The following is a 16,847-nucleotide window of genomic DNA, read 5'->3' on the forward strand; positions in this document are numbered from 1 at the left end:
CAGGCCCAGGCAGCCCCGGCAGCCCCGGGGTGTTGTTACCTGTTGGCCAGGTCCCGGGGGCAGCCGAGGCAGTGGCAGAGCTGCAGGGCCCCCACGTAGCTGAGGGGGGGGATGCTCAGGTAGAAGCCCAGCAGGTCCCGCCGGGGCCCCTCCAGCTCCGTGGGCACATCGATGGCAGCTCCCTTCCTGTGCTCCAGCAGGGCCAGGTCCCTGAGCAGAGCAGCAGTCTCCTGCTGGCAGGAGCTGAAGAGGATGTGGATGCCAGCCTGGACCAGGGCCGAGAGCACTCCATCGTAGTATTGAGTGCGCTGGAAACAACGGGACGTTTCTCCTGCAGAGGGAAGGACAGGAAGCACAGTGAAGATCCAGTGTGAGGACTCACAAAGCAAACCAGCTCCAGGATCCCTCACCCTGAGAACTCACAACCAGACACACAGGGAGGGAACACATCCCGGGCTGGACAGAGCTTGGAGCAACCTGGGATAGTGGGAGGTGTCCCTGCCCATGGCAGGGGGTGGAACAAGAGGAGTTTTAAAGTCCCTTCCAACCAAACCATTCTGGGATTCCATGAAATCAGGAGAGGTTTGGTGGAGCCACACAAGTACCAATGCACCTGAACACTGTTCCATGAGGGACCAGCAGCACCCTGGAATTGGTGTAATGAGAAAAACTGGACAAAGAGGATGGAAATGAGTGACACCCTCAGCAGTGGGATAAACAGGCAGCTCCAACTCAACCCACTTCCTACAGCCCCCTTGGAGCAGCTGCATCTCCAGGGATCAACTCCAGCAGTGTTCCCATATGGGAACTATCAACAAGTGAGATCTGCCATGAAACCAAAGCTACACCCTCAACAACTGGATTGCAGTGGTGGAGTTTCATATCCCAGAACATCTGTAATGGAATCAGGATCTGGGCTCCATTCATCTGTGGAGCAGGTGCAGCAAGAGCTCTCAGTTACTGTCTAGATGGCTCTGGGAACAGACAGGGGAACCATCTGACTGCATCATTTGGGTTAGAACAAAAGTCTGCATGGATAATATTGTTGCTTGTTCCTTTATCATACGATCCCAGACCAGTCTGGGTTGGAAGGGACCTTAAAGCCCATCCTATCCCATCCCATCCCATTCCAACCCATCCCATCCCATCCCATCCCATCCCATCCCCTGCCATGGGCACCTCCCACCAGCCCAGGTTGCTCCAACCTGGCCTTGGACACTTCCAGGGATCCAGGGGCAGCCACAGCTTCTCTGGGCAACCTGTGCCAGGGCCTCCCCACCCTCCCAGCCAGGAATTCCTTCCCAATATCCCATCTACCCCTCAGCTCCGGCAGTGGGAAGCCATTCCCTTGTGCTGCCCCTGGGAACGCCCACCTGGTTTGGCCCTGTCTGTCTCCAGGATGACACAGACCCTCTGGAACAGGCCCTGCAGGCGCTGCAGCCGCTGGCTCAGTCTGTTCCTGTTCCCAGGGCCCTGCAATTCCGACTGGAAGGTCCTTTCCACGGCCAGGCGGGTGCTGACGACGTAGTCGGAGGTGCCCAGGGAACAGACCTGCACGTGGAGCCCGTGCACTGCCCGCAGGGAGGAGATCACCTCTGCCCCACAGCTGATCTCCCTGCTGTCTGCCAGGATGCTCAGGGAAGGGCCCTTCCCCGGGGGGTGCCGGCAGGGCCCGGCTGAGGCCGAGGAGGGCTCTGTGGCTGCGGGACACGCTGGGTCTGAGGCGCTCCCACGGGGGTTCTTCCCACAGCTCTTCACCTGTGAGGGCTGGAGATCACACAGGGACTGTAACAGACCACAAGGGGGTTCAGTCAAATTAATAAAGGGATGCTTTGCAGTATTAACACTTTCAGAGTGACACTTTCATCCCCTGCATCCCCCTCCCAAATGAGCTGATCTGATTATCCAGGAGTCGGAACGACAAAAGCAGCAGCTTTCACCAACGATTTGAGCAGAAGCTGGACCACGTACAGGACAGAAGTCAGGCTGGGAAGTGTGAGAGATGAGGAATCCAACCTCAGGCTGGAGGGAGTTAACTGAGGATGGTGAACAAGTATTTTACAAGCACAAACCCCACAGAATGGGTGGACACTGCTGTTCCACACAGATCCATGCTCCTCCATGGCTGACAGTCCCAAGAGACCATCTAATGCCCAGTTTTTATTTACTGACTGCTGAGATACCCTGGGAGTATTACCCTGACTCCAGGATACCCTGGGAGTACAAAAGCTGCAAGAGCAAAGGGTAGGGAGATGGTGTGAAGCAGCACCAGGAATGGCTCTGCTCCTGTGTCACCAGAAGCTGTGGCTGCCCCTGGATCCCTGGAAGTGTCCAAGGTCAGGCTGGATGGGGCTTGGAGCAACCTGGGCTAGTGGAAGGTGTCCCTGCCCACGGCAGGGGCTGGAATGAGATCATAGAATCAGCTGGGTTGGAAGGGACCTCTGAGATCATCAAGTCCAACCCTTTTAAGGTCCTTTCCCACCCAAACCATTCCAGGTTCCCCTGACTCCTGCTGCTGTGCTGTGACAGCCCCCAGAACAGCCCTGCCCCAGGAATCCCTTCCCAGCACGTGGGGTGAGAGGAAGGTCCCTGCTGTGACTGGACACTGACCTCACTGGGAGCCTGGACAGAGCCAGGGGCAGCTGGTGGGAAGGACGTGCTCCTGCTGGGATGGTCTGGGTGCAAATCCAGCCTCTCACAGCCTGAAGCCCGCAGGCCAAGCAGCATGTCCCTGTGGTGCCCCCCAGGCCGAGGGGCTGGCACTGCCCTGGCACCGTGGCTGTGCTGTGCAGGGGGCACCGAGGGCTGGGGGCACCCTGTGCTCCCCTGTCCTGCCCTGGCATAGCCTGCTGCCATGGCCTGCTCCCCGCTGACAGCCGTCTCCTCCTCGCTGGAGTCACTGGGGACAATGATCCGGGAGGGTTTCCTCCTGTGCCCCGGGGCGGGCGGGCTCTGCTCCAGCCCGGCCTGCTTCAGTCTCCTCCTGCGCCGGGTCAGGTACCGCCCGGGGACACTGTCCCTGGTGAGGAGACCCCAGTTCACACACTCCTCCTCCTCCTCCTCGCTGGGCCCACTCTGTCTGCAGGCTTCCTCCTCCTCATCCCCCACACAGAAACTGTCCTCCTCGTACTCCGCGTCCTGCTCGGGGATCTGTGGGAAAAACAATCCCAGTCAGCTGTGGAGCAGTGGAATGATGGTGCTGCTGCTCCCCATGGAGGCACTTGGCTCATCCAACCCTGGTGCAGGGACAGCAGGGGCTGAGGGGCTTCTCACACATGGAATGGTTTGGGTGGGAAGGGAACTTAAAGCCCATCCAGTGCCACCCCTGCCATGGGCAGGGACACCTTCCACCAGCCCAGGTTGCTCCAACCTGGCCTTGGACACTTCCAGGGATCCAGGGGCAGCCACAGCTTCTCTGGGCAACCTGGGCCAGGGCCTCCCCACCCTCCCAACCAGCAATTCCTTCCCGAGATCCCATCTAACCCTGCCCCCTGGCAGTGGGAAGCCATTCCCTGTGTCCTGTCCCTCCATCCCTTGTCCCAGGTCCCTCTCCAGCTCTCCTGGAGTCCCCTTAGGCCCTGGGAGGGGCTCTCAGGTCTCCCCGGAGCCTTCTCTCCTCCAGGTGAAGTCTTGTGTTAGAATTTATTATTTACCAGAAAATGCCAACTACCCCTCAGAGCAGGACTGGAGCCATGTGTTCCCACCCCCCAGGAATCCCCAGGGACAGAGGTCACTGCACACCTGTGAGAAAATGGCCGAGCTGTTGAACTCCCGCCGGACCATCCTGTACCTGCTGCCCAGGGCGGGGCTGCGCACGGACTCCAGGTACACCGCCCTCATCGCCGTGTCTGCCCCAGAACAGCAAAGGGATACAGAGTTACTGCTCACAGAACCCTCCAGTCATTCTTACACTGTTTGCCATATTCAGTCATTCCTTTACAGCCTCCCAAAAACCTGTATTTCCCCAAACAAAAATCTGCAGTTCTCCAGCCACCTCTGGAAATCCCAAAGCACAGCCCAAGGGCTCTGAGATGAAGGAGGGCAGGGACAGATAGGATATTGGGAAGGAATTCCTGGCTGGGAGGGTGGGGAGGCCCTGGCCCAGGTTGCCCAGAGAAGCTGTGGCTGCCCCTGGATCCCTGGGAGTGTCCAAGGCCAGGTTGGAGCAGCCTGGGCTGGTGGAAGGTGTCCCTGCCCATGGTAGGGGTGGCACTGGGTGGGCTTTATGGTCCCTTCCCACCCAAACCATTCTGGGATTCTAAATGTCCCCAGCTTGCTGTCATGAAAGCTGCCATGGAATCCCAGGATATCCTGAGCTGGAAAGGACCCACCAGGATCACCCAGCCCAACCCCTGGCCCTGCACAGGACACCCCAACAATCCCCCCCTGTGCCCCAGAGGATCATCCAAACCCTCCTGGAGCTCTGGCAGCCTTGGGGCCGTGCCCACTGCCCTGGGGAGCCTGGGCAGTGCCAACCACCCTCTGGGGGAAGAACCTTTTCCTGAGATCCAACCTGACCCTGCCCTGGCACAGCTCCAGCAGCTCCTCAGGCTGCAGAAGGTTTGCCCAGCTGGCAGAGCTGTGGGTGCCATGGCAGGAGCAGCCCCTCAGCCCAGGTGAAGGGGTCGCTGCTCATTTCCCCCCGGCCATGCCCATCCCACCCCATCCATCCCCCAAGGATGTGGGGTCCCACAGAGCCCCCCACTCACCATCCAGGGCCTGTGTGCCGTCCCCCTCGTCGTTGAGGAACTGGGCCATGGAGGAGCTCAGCTCGTCCTCGGCGCCGTCGCTCTCGTCCGACGACAGCCCCTGAGCCCCGTGCTGGGACAGCTCTGCCTCCTCCTCCAGGAACTGCCTGGCTGTGGCCTGGGAAAACAGGGGGCCTTGCAGGGGGTTCTGATGCACTAATGCTGCCCTGAGACCCCCGAGTCACTGCAGGCCAACAGGCACCAGGCTCCTGGCTTGGGCAGGGGAATGCCATGGCCTGTGTGCCCCTGGACAGGGAACAGCCCAGGCAGAGCCACCAACACGGGGGGCTGAGCTGCCCGACACCATCCACGGGCTTCACAGCTCATACACCCAGTGTGACTCTTTATTTGCTGTCAAAAACCTGGGTTCCTTTGGAAGGGCTGGATTCCCCCAAACCCAAATCAGTGGGAACTTCAGAGCCCAACCCCACCCAGGTGCACCCTTTTCTGCTCAGGTGCCAGCTCCTTAAAGGATTTACTGGCTCCAGAGCCAGGGGCTGCTCTGGTCACAGTCTGTGTTGATCTCATTGCAGCTCTCTCCTGACTGATAGTGGACTGGTCACAGTGGTTTTAATGCCTGGGAACTCCCGTGGATCTGGAATTCTGGCCTGTCCATCACTATGGATGTTTAGGTAAGGTCAGTGTGAAGGCACAGCAGAATTTCCTAAGCAGACACACTCTTTTTCTATGATCCTTTTGGTCCCAGCTGGCAGAGCTGGGACCAAAACATTTAAAAAAAATGTTTCAATCTAACTGAAAAAAGGATTTTAATCCACCTCATTCTTTGTATCCCGGAATATAAAACACCGATACCGTAGGGAAGGCTTGACAATGAAGATTATCTTTCAAACGTCAAAAATATCCAATGTATTGTGCCCTGGAGCCCTGATTATGGCAATTGCTGCCCAGTGGAACCACAGCCACAAATATTTAAGAGCTCTTCACTTGATTCTGGCCCTGCTTCCTCTCCTGCTGCAGTGATGGACTAAAGTATCAAATACTGAGCTAAGATTTAAGATTTGGGCTTGAGGGACCATTGCTGTCTTGAATGTTCAAAGTTTGAGCCCTCAGAGTAGGGGGTAAATTCATATGATCAAGTATCCCAATGCAAATAATAATAATAATAATAATAATATTAATTTCTGGGCAAGACCCTGAGCTCCCAGAGATGACTAATCCTCGAGCATTTCTAAAGACTGTAAAATGGACATCGTTATTTGGCTTCAGAACTGTGTCACCAGGGCCCTGCAGACTCTGACAGGCAGGAAGGGATGGCAGGGCTCAGACCTTTATCCAGTTCCAAGATTTCAGCTCCAGTGTTTGCAGTGCACTGGTGTGGAACAGCTGAGCCTCAGCCCTCCTGGACAGTGTCCTAACACCACAGACTGCCCAGCCCCATGCCCACCCCCCAACTCCAGTGCCAGCTGCTCCAAACACGACCTTCCACAGCCAGGAGACGTGGGGTCACACACACACCTGGGCTGTGGAGCTGCTCCGGAGCCGTTTGGCTCGTCCTGGCCGGGCTTTGTTCTGGGCTGTGCAGCTGCTCCTCGTGGTCCTGCTCCAGTTCTGGGCAAAATCCCCACTGTCATCACTGGACTCTGACTGGGAACAGGGAACACAGCCCTTAGAGAGTCAGGGGAAAGCAAGGAATGTTTAATTACAGTCATAAATCCCAGACTGGTTTGGGTTGGAAGGACATCCAGTGCCACCCCTGCCATGGGCAGGGACACCTTCCACTGGCCCAGGTTGCTCCAACCTGGCCTTGGACACTTCCAGGGATCCAGGGGCAGCCACAGTTTCTCTGGGCAACCTGGGCCAGGGCCTCCCCACCCTCCCAGCCAGCAATTCCTTCCCAATCTCCCATCTCTCCCTGCCCTCTGGCAGTGGGAAGCCATTCCCTGTGTCCTGTCCCTCCAGGCCTTGTCCCCAGTCCCTCTCCAGCTCTCCTGGAGCCCCTTTAGGCCCTGCCAGGGGCTCTCAGCTCTCCCTGGAGCCTTCTCTTCTCCAGGGGAAACCCCCAGCTCTCCCAGCCTGGCTCCAGAGCAGAGGGGCTCCAGCCCTGGGATAACTCAGTCATCCTTCAACATTTGCTTTTTAAGGAACACCTGATTTCCTGTGGTTGATATTTTGGGGCTTGGAGCAACCTGGGTTAGTGGAAGGTGTCCCTGCCTGGGGCAGGGGTGGCACTGGATGGGCTTTGAGGTCCCTTCCAACCCAAACCCTTCTGGGATTCTGTGATCTTTGGAGCCCTGGGGGAAGAACTGAAGAAGGGAAGCAGGGATAAGTTCCCATTATCTCCCCCCTTTCCAAGGCACTCACTGACCAGGTCCAGGGGGTGCTGACGTTTCCTGGGGACGCGACGCCGCGGGCACTCAAAGTCACTCTCGTCCATCCCCTGTGGGAACAGGAATAACCATCAGTGCTCACAGCATTCGTGCTTGGCTGCTTGAATTGCCATTTTGCTTCTCTTGCCTATTTTCTTTTTCTAAGACTCACATCAGGAGACTTCAAAACATTCTTTTTTATCCTGTTTTTTCTCTGGAAAACGATCTCTTCCTCGCTCTCACTGCTGGTTCCTGCAGCAAAAAGAGTAAACAACATTCACTGGGAATTGCACAGTTCACAGGCAATATTGCTATAACTGAGCAATCAAAACCTGCCTCTCTCACAAAAGTAACTCCAAAGGAGATTATTTATTGATCTGCAGGACAAATATTGTTCTCTTTAGCCTTGTTAATCAAAAGAGATAATCTCCAGCTGGGATGTACAATAAATCCTGCTTCCCTGGGGACTCTCGGGGTGGGAGTGATTACCCTGGGCAGCACAGAGATGGAAAAAGGGAGGGGAAACACCAAACCAAGAGAAAAAGCCCTTGAAAGTTGAGTAAGAGTTACCCTTGTGGCAGCATTTTGTGACACAAACCCCTCTGGGTGCATGGAATGGAGCCAAGGAACAGTGTTTGTGAGTCCAGAGGAGGCACAAAGATGCTGCCAGGGCTGGAGCCCCTCTGGAGCCAGGCTGGGAGAGCTGGGGGGGTTCCCCTGGAGAAGAGAAGGCTCCAGGGAGAGCTGAGAGCCCCTTGCAGGGCCTAAAGGGGCTCCAGGAGAGCTGGAGAGGGACTGGGGCCAAGGGCCTGGAAGGTGTCCCAGCCCAGGGCAGGGGTGGGACACCATGAGATTTGGAGTCCCTTCCAACCCAAACCATTCTGGGATTACATAAGAGATCCCAGGCTTGTGCTGCAGTTGTGATCAGAAAATTTGAAATAGAAGTCAATTGTCATGTGAGTAAATGGAAAGAAATCCATCAGTAGAGTTTCCATTCCTCAGGAACAGTGACAGGAAAACATGAAGGCATGGATTCAGGGATCAAGAGATCCAGAGGAGCACCAGTCAGATCCTGAGATTAAGAAAGGGCTTTGAAGGCAGCTCTAACTCACACAGTCACATCTCCCATGGCTTTAACACCTGTGAGGAGGTTCAGGTTTAATTCCCACTCCTTCCTTGCGTGTGGGGTGAAGTCTCCTCATCCACCCAATTCCAGTATTGCAGCCATTACTCCTTCTCCTTTCAGCCTTCCCACCTCACTCACAAGACCAAGCTGAGGATCCAGAAGACACTGGATCCTGTTGACTAAACATGAAGGTATCCAAACTGTCCCACCAAAACCCCTACCTGCAGCAGGACACGCTCGGGATCCACGGAGGGTGGTGTCTGCCAGGTTTGCAGTTCTTCCCAAAGGGGAATCCACAGCTGAACTCCCAAAGTTCTGCTCACGTGGGCTTTTATGGACTTTATCTCCAGGAGGCACCTCTGGAGTCTCCTCTCTGGCACTGGAGAAGACTTTCCTAGGAATCCTTTTGATAGCTTGGACATTCCCACCCTTCCTGCTTATTGGGGTTGAAAGCGCCGAAGGCAAAGGTTCGGGTGATGCCCTTCCCGTTCTCCTGCCTCCTGATTTCAGGGAAGGCACTGCAGCAGGAGCAGCCTCTGGCCCTTCCCTGTCATTCACACCCCTGCTCTGGAATGACAACGGTGTGGAAACGTCTCTTCTCTCCAGACCTCTGCAATCCCATTCTGGCGAGGTTTCCAGCCTGGACCCATCCCTCAGGAATATCTTTCCATCCTCAGCGGATTTTGCCCCTGCACCACTCCCCGAGGCACCGTTTGCTTTGCTGGTGTTCCCAGTATTCCCGTTTTCCTGGGGGGTTTCACTGTCACTGTCTGTGATGGAAAAGCCCAGGTCGAAGGTGACGGAGAACAGCTCCTGGGAACAGTCGTAGAGATCCTCGTTCTCCAGGCCCTGCTCAGGCACTCCTGCTGTTTCCATGGATTTACTGCTCTGGGGCTGCTCCCTGCAGGTGCTGGTGCTCACACAGGGCCCCTCGGAGGGAACCCCCTTGGATCCTCGCTCTCCATCTGTCCCAATGATGTTCCCACCTGGATCTGGCCTGGCTGGAGGCTCCTTGCTCACGGATAACCCGCTGTCCCCGGTGTCATCCACAGGCTCATCCTCAAACAAATGGATGCTCTGCTCTCCACCAGCCACCACCTTCTTGTGGTCAGTGGCAGCACCTGCAGTGTCTCTGTGCACAAAGTGCTTGTGGGAAGGGTCGTTTGTCAGGCTGTGGTTTGTGGTTGGAGCGTTCCCCTGGATGGCAGGGAATTCCTTGCTGTCAAACAGCCCATCAAAGCTGTCATTCCAGGCGTGCTGCTCTTCAACAACAGCAGCCTTGGAAGATGAGGCAGTTTTGGACAAACAGGGACTTCTTGGAGCACAGAATTCCCTGGGGATGTTCGGTTTGGGATTTTCCATGAGCAGCAGTGAAGGATCAGCTCCTGAGGATGGGGAGAAGGCATTGTCCCATGGTCCTGCAGAGTGACCCTCAGGGATAACCTCTGGGACAGGACATATTGTTTCCTCACTCCTCACCATGTTTTCCAAGTCCTCGAGTTCATTCCAGGAGGGAATGGGGGGAGGGGACCGTGACAAAAGCCTCTGCACCCGGGACAATGTTTGGTCTAAGCCAGGAGGCTCCTGGGAGGGTCTCCCGAGTGACTCCCCGTAGGATTCGGGGAGATAGAACAAGTCCGAGGACAGCGGTGATGTCTCGTACCCCGAATCCCCAGGGAGCATCCCCAGGGATCCAGGAGCTTTGCCTGCAGGTTCGTCTCCCTTTGCTGCTGGACTGTCAGGAATGTCAGTGCTGTCACTGCTGTCACACAGGTCAATAACTGCATTTAAGTCAAACGTCACCTCCAGCTCCTTGTCCCTCTCACTGCCCTGGTCAGGCTGTTCATCCAGAGCAAACGTTCCTGGGGGAGATGCTGAAGGATCCACCTCCACACTTGATCCAGGAGTTCTTTTGGGAGGCTTTGGCTTGGTTATCTTAAAGGTGGTGAAGAGTTCACTCTGGTTATCACCTCTGTCAGGCAGGAATGGCTTCATTTGGGATGTGTGTGCCACGCCTTTCCTGGAGGATCGTGCTCTCTGAGCCCAGCTGGACTGGGCCATGTGGAGATGCCTTTTGTTCCTTGGAATATTTATGTCTTCCACACATAAGTGGGGCTGGAGCTCCCGTCCATAGCTGCAGTCTCCCTGGGCCAAACACAGGGCAATATTTACTGAACATACCCCATCAACACACACAGCTCCCCAGCACGGGGGGTTCAAACAAGTGCCAAAGGTTTCGTTCTCCTGAAGAAATTCTCACTCACAGACTCTCAGCTTCTTTTTTCCCTGTGCTATTAATCCTCTGTTCCAAAGGGAACCAGCCCTTCTAAACACACCCCTGGAAAAAGCACCACGGACTTGGACACCACCCCCAGTGAGGGATCCACACAGGGACTGCCTGGATGGAAGAGCTGGTTATTTACTGCCCCTCTCACCCTCTCTCTTAAATTAAGGTTTCAAAATTAAGGCCTGCAAAGGAGCAGCAAGGGCCCAAAGGGGCTCTGAAGGCAATGGTTTAGAATGTTCCATCCAAGTTCCAACCCGTCTCACTAATTACAATAAAAATAAGGATGTAAGAGCTAAACAGCAGGAACAATCATTATATTATATTTTGGCAGTTCAGTGAGATGAATCCTTGGACTCCTCAAGCCCTGAAACAAAACAAGGTCCCTTGGGTGATAAAACTGACTTTTACAGTAAGAGATTCCCTGGATTATCTGCCTCCTGACAGTCCCCAAAAGTTCTGTCCTATATCACATACATGTGTGTGTGGGTATCCAGATATACACACATATATTTATTCCTTGGCAGAGCAGGAGAGCCCCAGACTACACGCCTGACTTCTGAGAAGTCTTCATTCCAAAACAGTGAAGAAAAGAACTGCTGTGAAAGGGTTAAAGGAGCATTTTGATATGGTAGGTTCTAAATAATTCCTTCCTTCAAGCTCAGTCAAAACACAGAGTCAAGGTTTGGAATTCTCTGTGCAATCCCAGAAGGTAACGGGGTTGGTAACGCTGTGGTCACACTGAGCTCAGGAACAGACTCAAGGTTTGGAATTCTCTGTGCAATCCCAGAAGGTGACGGGGTTGGTAACGGGGTTGGTAACGGGGTTGGTAACACTGTGGTCACACTGAGCTCAGGAACAGCCCAGTGCTGCTCAACCAGGCTCCTCCAGCCCTGAGGCATCACACAAACCAGACCTGCCCTACAGGGATCCAGGATTAATGAGCTGCCAAACCACCAAAAATCAGGGCAGGAGGAGTAGGTGCTGCTCCTGCCCACCCACACGCTCCTGACAGTGCCCAACACATCAGCCTTGGCCTTAGATTGTTCTGCAACACAAAATGAGTCAAACTGCAAACCCCAAACCTACAAACCCAAAACTAATCAAAGGACAGACCCCAAACTTACAAACCCCAAACTAACCCAACTACAAACCCCAAACCTACAAACCCAAAACTAATCAAAGGACAGACCTCAAACTTACAAACCCAAAACTAATCGGAGGACAGACCCCAAACCTACAAACCCAAAACTAATCAAACTACAAACCCCAAACCTATAAACCAAAAACTAACTCAACTACAAACGCCAAACCTATAAACCCCAAACTAATCAAACTGCAAACCCCAAACCTATAAACCCAAAACTAATCAAAAGACAGACCCCAAACTTACAAATCCCAAACTAACCCAAGTACAAACCCCAAACCTATAAATACAAAACTAATCAAAGTACAGATCCCAAACCTACAAACCCAAAACTAATCCAACTACAAATCCCAAACCTACAAATCCAAAACTAACCCAACTACAAACCCCAAACCTATAAACCCCAAACCAATCAAAGTACAAACCCCAAACCTACAAACCCAAAACTAATCAAACTACAGACCCCAAAACTACAAACCTATAAACCTAAAATTAACCCAATTACAAACCAGCAAACCTTCAAACTGAAAACTAACCCAACTACAAACCCCAAATCTACAAACCACAAACTAATCAAAGTATAGACCCCAAATCTATAAACCCAAAACTAATCAAACTACAGACCCCAAACCTATAAACCCCATACTAATCAAACTCCAAACCCCAAACCTACAAACGCCAAACCTACAAACCCAACCCAAACCCAACTACAAACCCCAAACCTATAAACCCCAAACTAATCAAACTGCAAACCCCAAACCTAAAACCCCCAAACCTACAAACCCCAAACTAATCAAACTACAAACCCTGAACCTACAAACCAAAACCAAACCCAGTTACAAACCCTAAACCTACAAACCCGAACCCAACCAAACTACAAGCCCCAAACCTACAAACCCCAAACTAATCAAGTTTCCCAGAGAAGCTGTGGCTGCCCCTGGATCCCTGGAAGTGTCCAAGGCCAGGTTGGAGCACCCTGGGCTGGTGGGAGGTGTCCCTGCCCGTGGCAGGGGTGGCACTGGATGGGCTTTGAGGCCCCTTCCACCCCAACCCAGTCTGGACTGTGGGATTCTCACACAGAATTCGGGAGCAGTGAGGGGTGACCACACCGAGAACCCCCCAGCCCCTGCACAGCCCATGCCGTGCCCTGCCCTGGCACACCCAGCTCCTGGAGCCTGGCAGTGCCATGGCCAAATTTAGCATGTAGGGCAGAGCTGAGTGCCCTGATTGCAGCTGCCAGGGCCTTATGTAACTGCTCCCCTTGCAGGGGCACTCCAAGCACTGCCTCCCAGGGGAGTGCTGTGCCAGCCAGTGCTGCTGCAGGGAAAGGGCACCCTGGGAATGACCACGCTGGAGCCACCACGGGCACGAGGGGTGGGACCTTAAATCACCTGCTCAGCCCCCCGGGCAGCCTGGCAGCTCCAGGGTGTACCAGCCACGCTGCAAATAGGTCAGGCAGGAGCAGCAAAACATCTGAGATTATTGGGCTAAATCGATGGCCCCGAGTCAGGTTAACAAGCAAGGCGGGTTTTAATGGAGAAAATAAAAAGGGAAAAAAAACCCTTAATATATGAAATGTTTCATGTTTGAGACAGAAATCTATGTGTGATTATGCACATCCTGTTTCCCAGCACTTAAAATGTAAGACAGCGACTCCCAAACCTGAAGTTGCCCTCTCTGTCCCCATGAGCTGCTCTGGGGGCACGTTTGCTGATTGAGCTCCCTGCCAGGACCCCGGGGGTTTGGCTATTTGGAAATTAAGAGAGAAGTCTGGGGGCAGATACAATGCAGGTTTGAACAACTAAAACTTCTTTAGTGGAGAGCTGGAGGGAAACCATCTGGGGTTTCCAGCCCTCAGTGTGTTCTGAGCAAGCATGTGCTGCAGCTCAAACACCCCCACCCCATTCCCAAAACCAGGCTTTTAAGGGAATCCTGGAACTCCAGTGGAAGGTGTCCCTGCCCAAGGAACTTGAAGGTCCCTTCCACCCAAAGCAGTCCATGATTCCATGCATTCTTTACGATCAGCCTGCACTCCCTTCCCCACAAGTCCTGTTTCCCCGCTGTCCAAAGGCTCCCTGGTCCAGCCCGGTCACATCCAGGTTGGACAGGTTGGTGCCCTGGGATTCACCTCCCTCACAACAGCCCAGCAGTTATTTCCACCTGCCAGGAGCTGCTTCATGAGCACAATAATCAATCCCTGGTCCAGCACTGCTTCATTTCCACAAGACACTCCAGGGGAAGAAACGCTGTCAGAAGCTGGTTTTTGGAAGTTTAAGTACATTACATGAGATGACCTTTAAAAATATATTTAGCTGAGTCATGGAAGAAGCCTGAGGGGCACAGAACCCCCAGCTTCCTTCCACGAAAGCTGGGATAATTCTCTTCCTGATGGTATCACATCATTGATGTATCTGCTAATTCTGTTGCTTTTTGCTTTCAGCTACACAATAAAAACACCCAAAGATCCCTAAAAAGAAAAATTATTAGCAAAATACAGGGTATGTACCCTGCAAATATGGGAACAGGCATCACTGAAGAGGCTGAAGAAGTGAGAGTGAATGTTCCAGCACATCAGGAAATAAATGAGGTTGCCCAGAGAAGCTGTGGCTGCCCCTGGATCCCTGGAAGTGTCCACGCCAGGTTGGAGCAACCTGGGCTGGTGGAAGGTGTCCCTGCCCACGGCAGGGGTGGCACTGGAGGGGCTTTGAGGTCCCTTCCCACCCAAACCATTCCAGGATTCCACTCCCTGAGCTACAGCGCTGCCAGGCCAACACTAAAACCACCATGAGAACAGGAATATCCAGGCAGGAGCAGTTCAATATTCTACATAAATGTGATTATCATCATGGAATCATGGACAGTTTGGGTGGCCAGGGCCTCCTCACCCTCCCAGCCAGCAATTCCTTCCCAAAATCCCACCTATCCCTGCCCTCTGGCAGTGGGAAGCCATTCCCTGTGTCCTGTCCCTCCAGGCCTTGCCCAAAGTCCCTCTCTCTGTCAAAACATAAATACTATTCCCAAAGCCATTTGTTCTACAGCAGCTCCTGCCAGAGTCCCAGGACTGTCCTGGAATTGCCAGCTCCCACTTGGCACATTTCCTGTCAAAGCCCTGCAAATCAATCTGCTCTAAAAGCTTAAGGAACAACCAACCAATTATTCACATTTATAAACATTTTGACAGTTTGAAAAACAACAGAGAAGGATTTTAAACCCAGCATCCGAAATGCAAAGTTACTGTACCCACCCAGCCATCCCTGAACTCACAAAATAACAATGGGACAAACCCCAAAGGCAACAGCAGGAGAACCCACACCTGCTGTGCCACAGAGCACCTGCAATCCAAGGCCTGAACAACCCAACCCAGGTCTCAGCTAATGCTCAGATTGAAATCATTTGGCAGCCAGGTCAGAAGAACCAGTATAGAGAAACTCTCTGAACTGGAGAGCTGAGATTGTGGGGCTCACAGGTTCTCCCAGCTCACCCTCCAAACCCAACCCAAACCCCCTCCCACCTTGTCTGAAATTATTTCCTGCTGGGGCAGAATCCTTTCCCTCCCTCAGAAGAGGATTTTAGCCAAACTATTGGCAAGGAGGGTCTTAAGAAACCAGGTGAAACTATTTCATTGTCCTTATTTGAAGCGTTTTTAACTCTGCATTCGGGGGCTCCTGAGAAGTGAAGTCCCAGCTGGCTGGAAATGTTGTGTTTTCCCCCCAAAACCTGTTGGATTCAGAGCTCCCAGAGCATGGGAAGCCTTTCCAGGTTCAGTGGGGTTTTGGGGTCTCCTGGGAATGTTTTCCCTGCTCTCAGGGGGTTCAGCTGGAGAACCCTGGGGGCAGCCCAGGACTGATGACAAACGACACCTGACTCCAGTGGCAGCTGTTCCAGGGTCATCCTGGGCTTGGAAGAGGTTTCCCAAGGGGTTTTTGAAGTGGAAAACAGAGACAAACCTCTGATGGGAGAATCTGGGATCGTTTGGTCACTGAGTTCCCACTGGCAGCTTTGGACTGGGAAATATCCAGTCACCCTCCCACTGTAAATTAGAATTAATGACCAGTAAAATGCAGCATTACCTGTCTCCCAGGAAAAACCCCAGCTCTCCACTTCCCTATTCCCTGTCCCTCCTCCTCGGGAGCTCAGACAAACACCATTCCCATAAAAAGGATTACTCTGCCCCAACCTTGTTTCCAAACAGCACGGCTTAATTTTCAGAAAATGCTTAAAAGAGATTGAATTATTTTGCAGAAGGACAACTTGATTGGTTCCCTTGTCACACCAAAAATCCCCCTGGGAGTAAATCCCCCCCCCTGCCCCTGTGCTGCTACAGGAATAAAGCCCACGGGCATTAAAGGCTTTGCTGCAGTGGATGTCCCTTTTCCAGGGATCACATTTGGGGTTTCTTTGACTTTTTTATTTTCTTTTCACTGGGCCAACATCTTCTTTAAGTTTTTAAGAGCATATAAATACAATGTAATTTTTCCCAACCACTTTCACTTCATCTATTTTAAAAACAAGCCCTTAAATTGACTTTTTTTTGATCTGTTACGCAAAAAACTGTTTCTTGAATCACTGAATGAGAACAAGGAAAGGAAAGCTGAACATCAGTAAATTTCTGACTGAATTTCTTCTCTAATAGAAAAAAAAAAAACCACCCAAAACCCCCCACAAACACCTCCTGAGCTGGCTCCTGTTGTGACTAATCTCTGACTGATTCTGCCCAAGAAATAATTTCATCAGAACCTTCCCGATCATTTGGTTACTCACAGGAACATTCAGTGCCTCAGTAAATAAATAATCAATAGACCTGTTTGAGGTTCACTATCTCAGGTATTTAAGGAAACAGCTTTGACCTTATTGGTCTTTATCCCTCTGCTATTAAGCCCCACAAATAAACAGCAGCCAGGTCAGCTGGGTACCTTTAGCCAGGGAATATTTATAGCAGGAAAACCTGGATGCACATCCACAGCAACCCTTCAGCCACAGGGCCCTGGAATGCTTTGGGTTGGAAGGGACCTTAAAGGTGATCCAGTGCCACCCCTGCCATGGGCAGGGACACCTTCCACCAGCCCAGGTTGCTCCAAGCCCCATCCAGCCTGGCCTTGGACACTTCCAAGGATCCAGGGGCAGCCACAGCTTCTCTGGGCAACCTGGGCCAGGGCCTCCCCACCCTCCCAGCCAGGAATTCCTTCCCAATATCCCACCTATCCCTGCCCTCTGG

General features: G+C 53.0%; 1 protein-coding gene across 9 annotated transcripts in view; it reads right to left on the reverse strand.

The window, feature by feature from the left end:
* Positions 1-16,847, reverse strand: part of FANCM (FA complementation group M) — a 52,472-nt gene that overhangs the window by 1,852 nt on the left and 33,773 nt on the right. For 2 of the 9 annotated variants that reach the window (XM_064659705.1, XM_064659704.1), the window contains exons 14-22: positions 8,423-10,346; positions 7,248-7,327; positions 7,075-7,146; positions 6,225-6,374; positions 4,710-4,866; positions 3,742-3,848; positions 2,611-3,150; positions 1,374-1,785; positions 40-331 (exon numbers count right to left, since the gene is read on the reverse strand). In XM_064659705.1, coding sequence (XP_064515775.1) covers positions 40-331; positions 1,374-1,785; positions 2,611-3,150; positions 3,742-3,848; positions 4,710-4,866; positions 6,225-6,374; positions 7,075-7,146; positions 7,248-7,327; positions 8,423-10,346 — 3,734 coding nt within the window. Of the gene's footprint in view, positions 1-39; positions 332-1,373; positions 1,786-2,610; positions 3,151-3,741; positions 3,849-4,709; positions 4,867-6,224; positions 6,375-7,070; positions 7,147-7,247; positions 7,328-8,422; positions 10,347-16,847 lie in introns of those variants that run through there. The other 7 variants (XM_064659707.1, XM_064659706.1, XM_064659708.1 and 4 more) reach the window with 7 other exon arrangements.

The sequence above is a fragment of the Pseudopipra pipra genome, chromosome 6 (genome assembly GCF_036250125.1).
Source record: "Pseudopipra pipra isolate bDixPip1 chromosome 6, bDixPip1.hap1, whole genome shotgun sequence".
Taxonomy (NCBI): domain Eukaryota; kingdom Metazoa; phylum Chordata; class Aves; order Passeriformes; family Pipridae; genus Pseudopipra; species Pseudopipra pipra.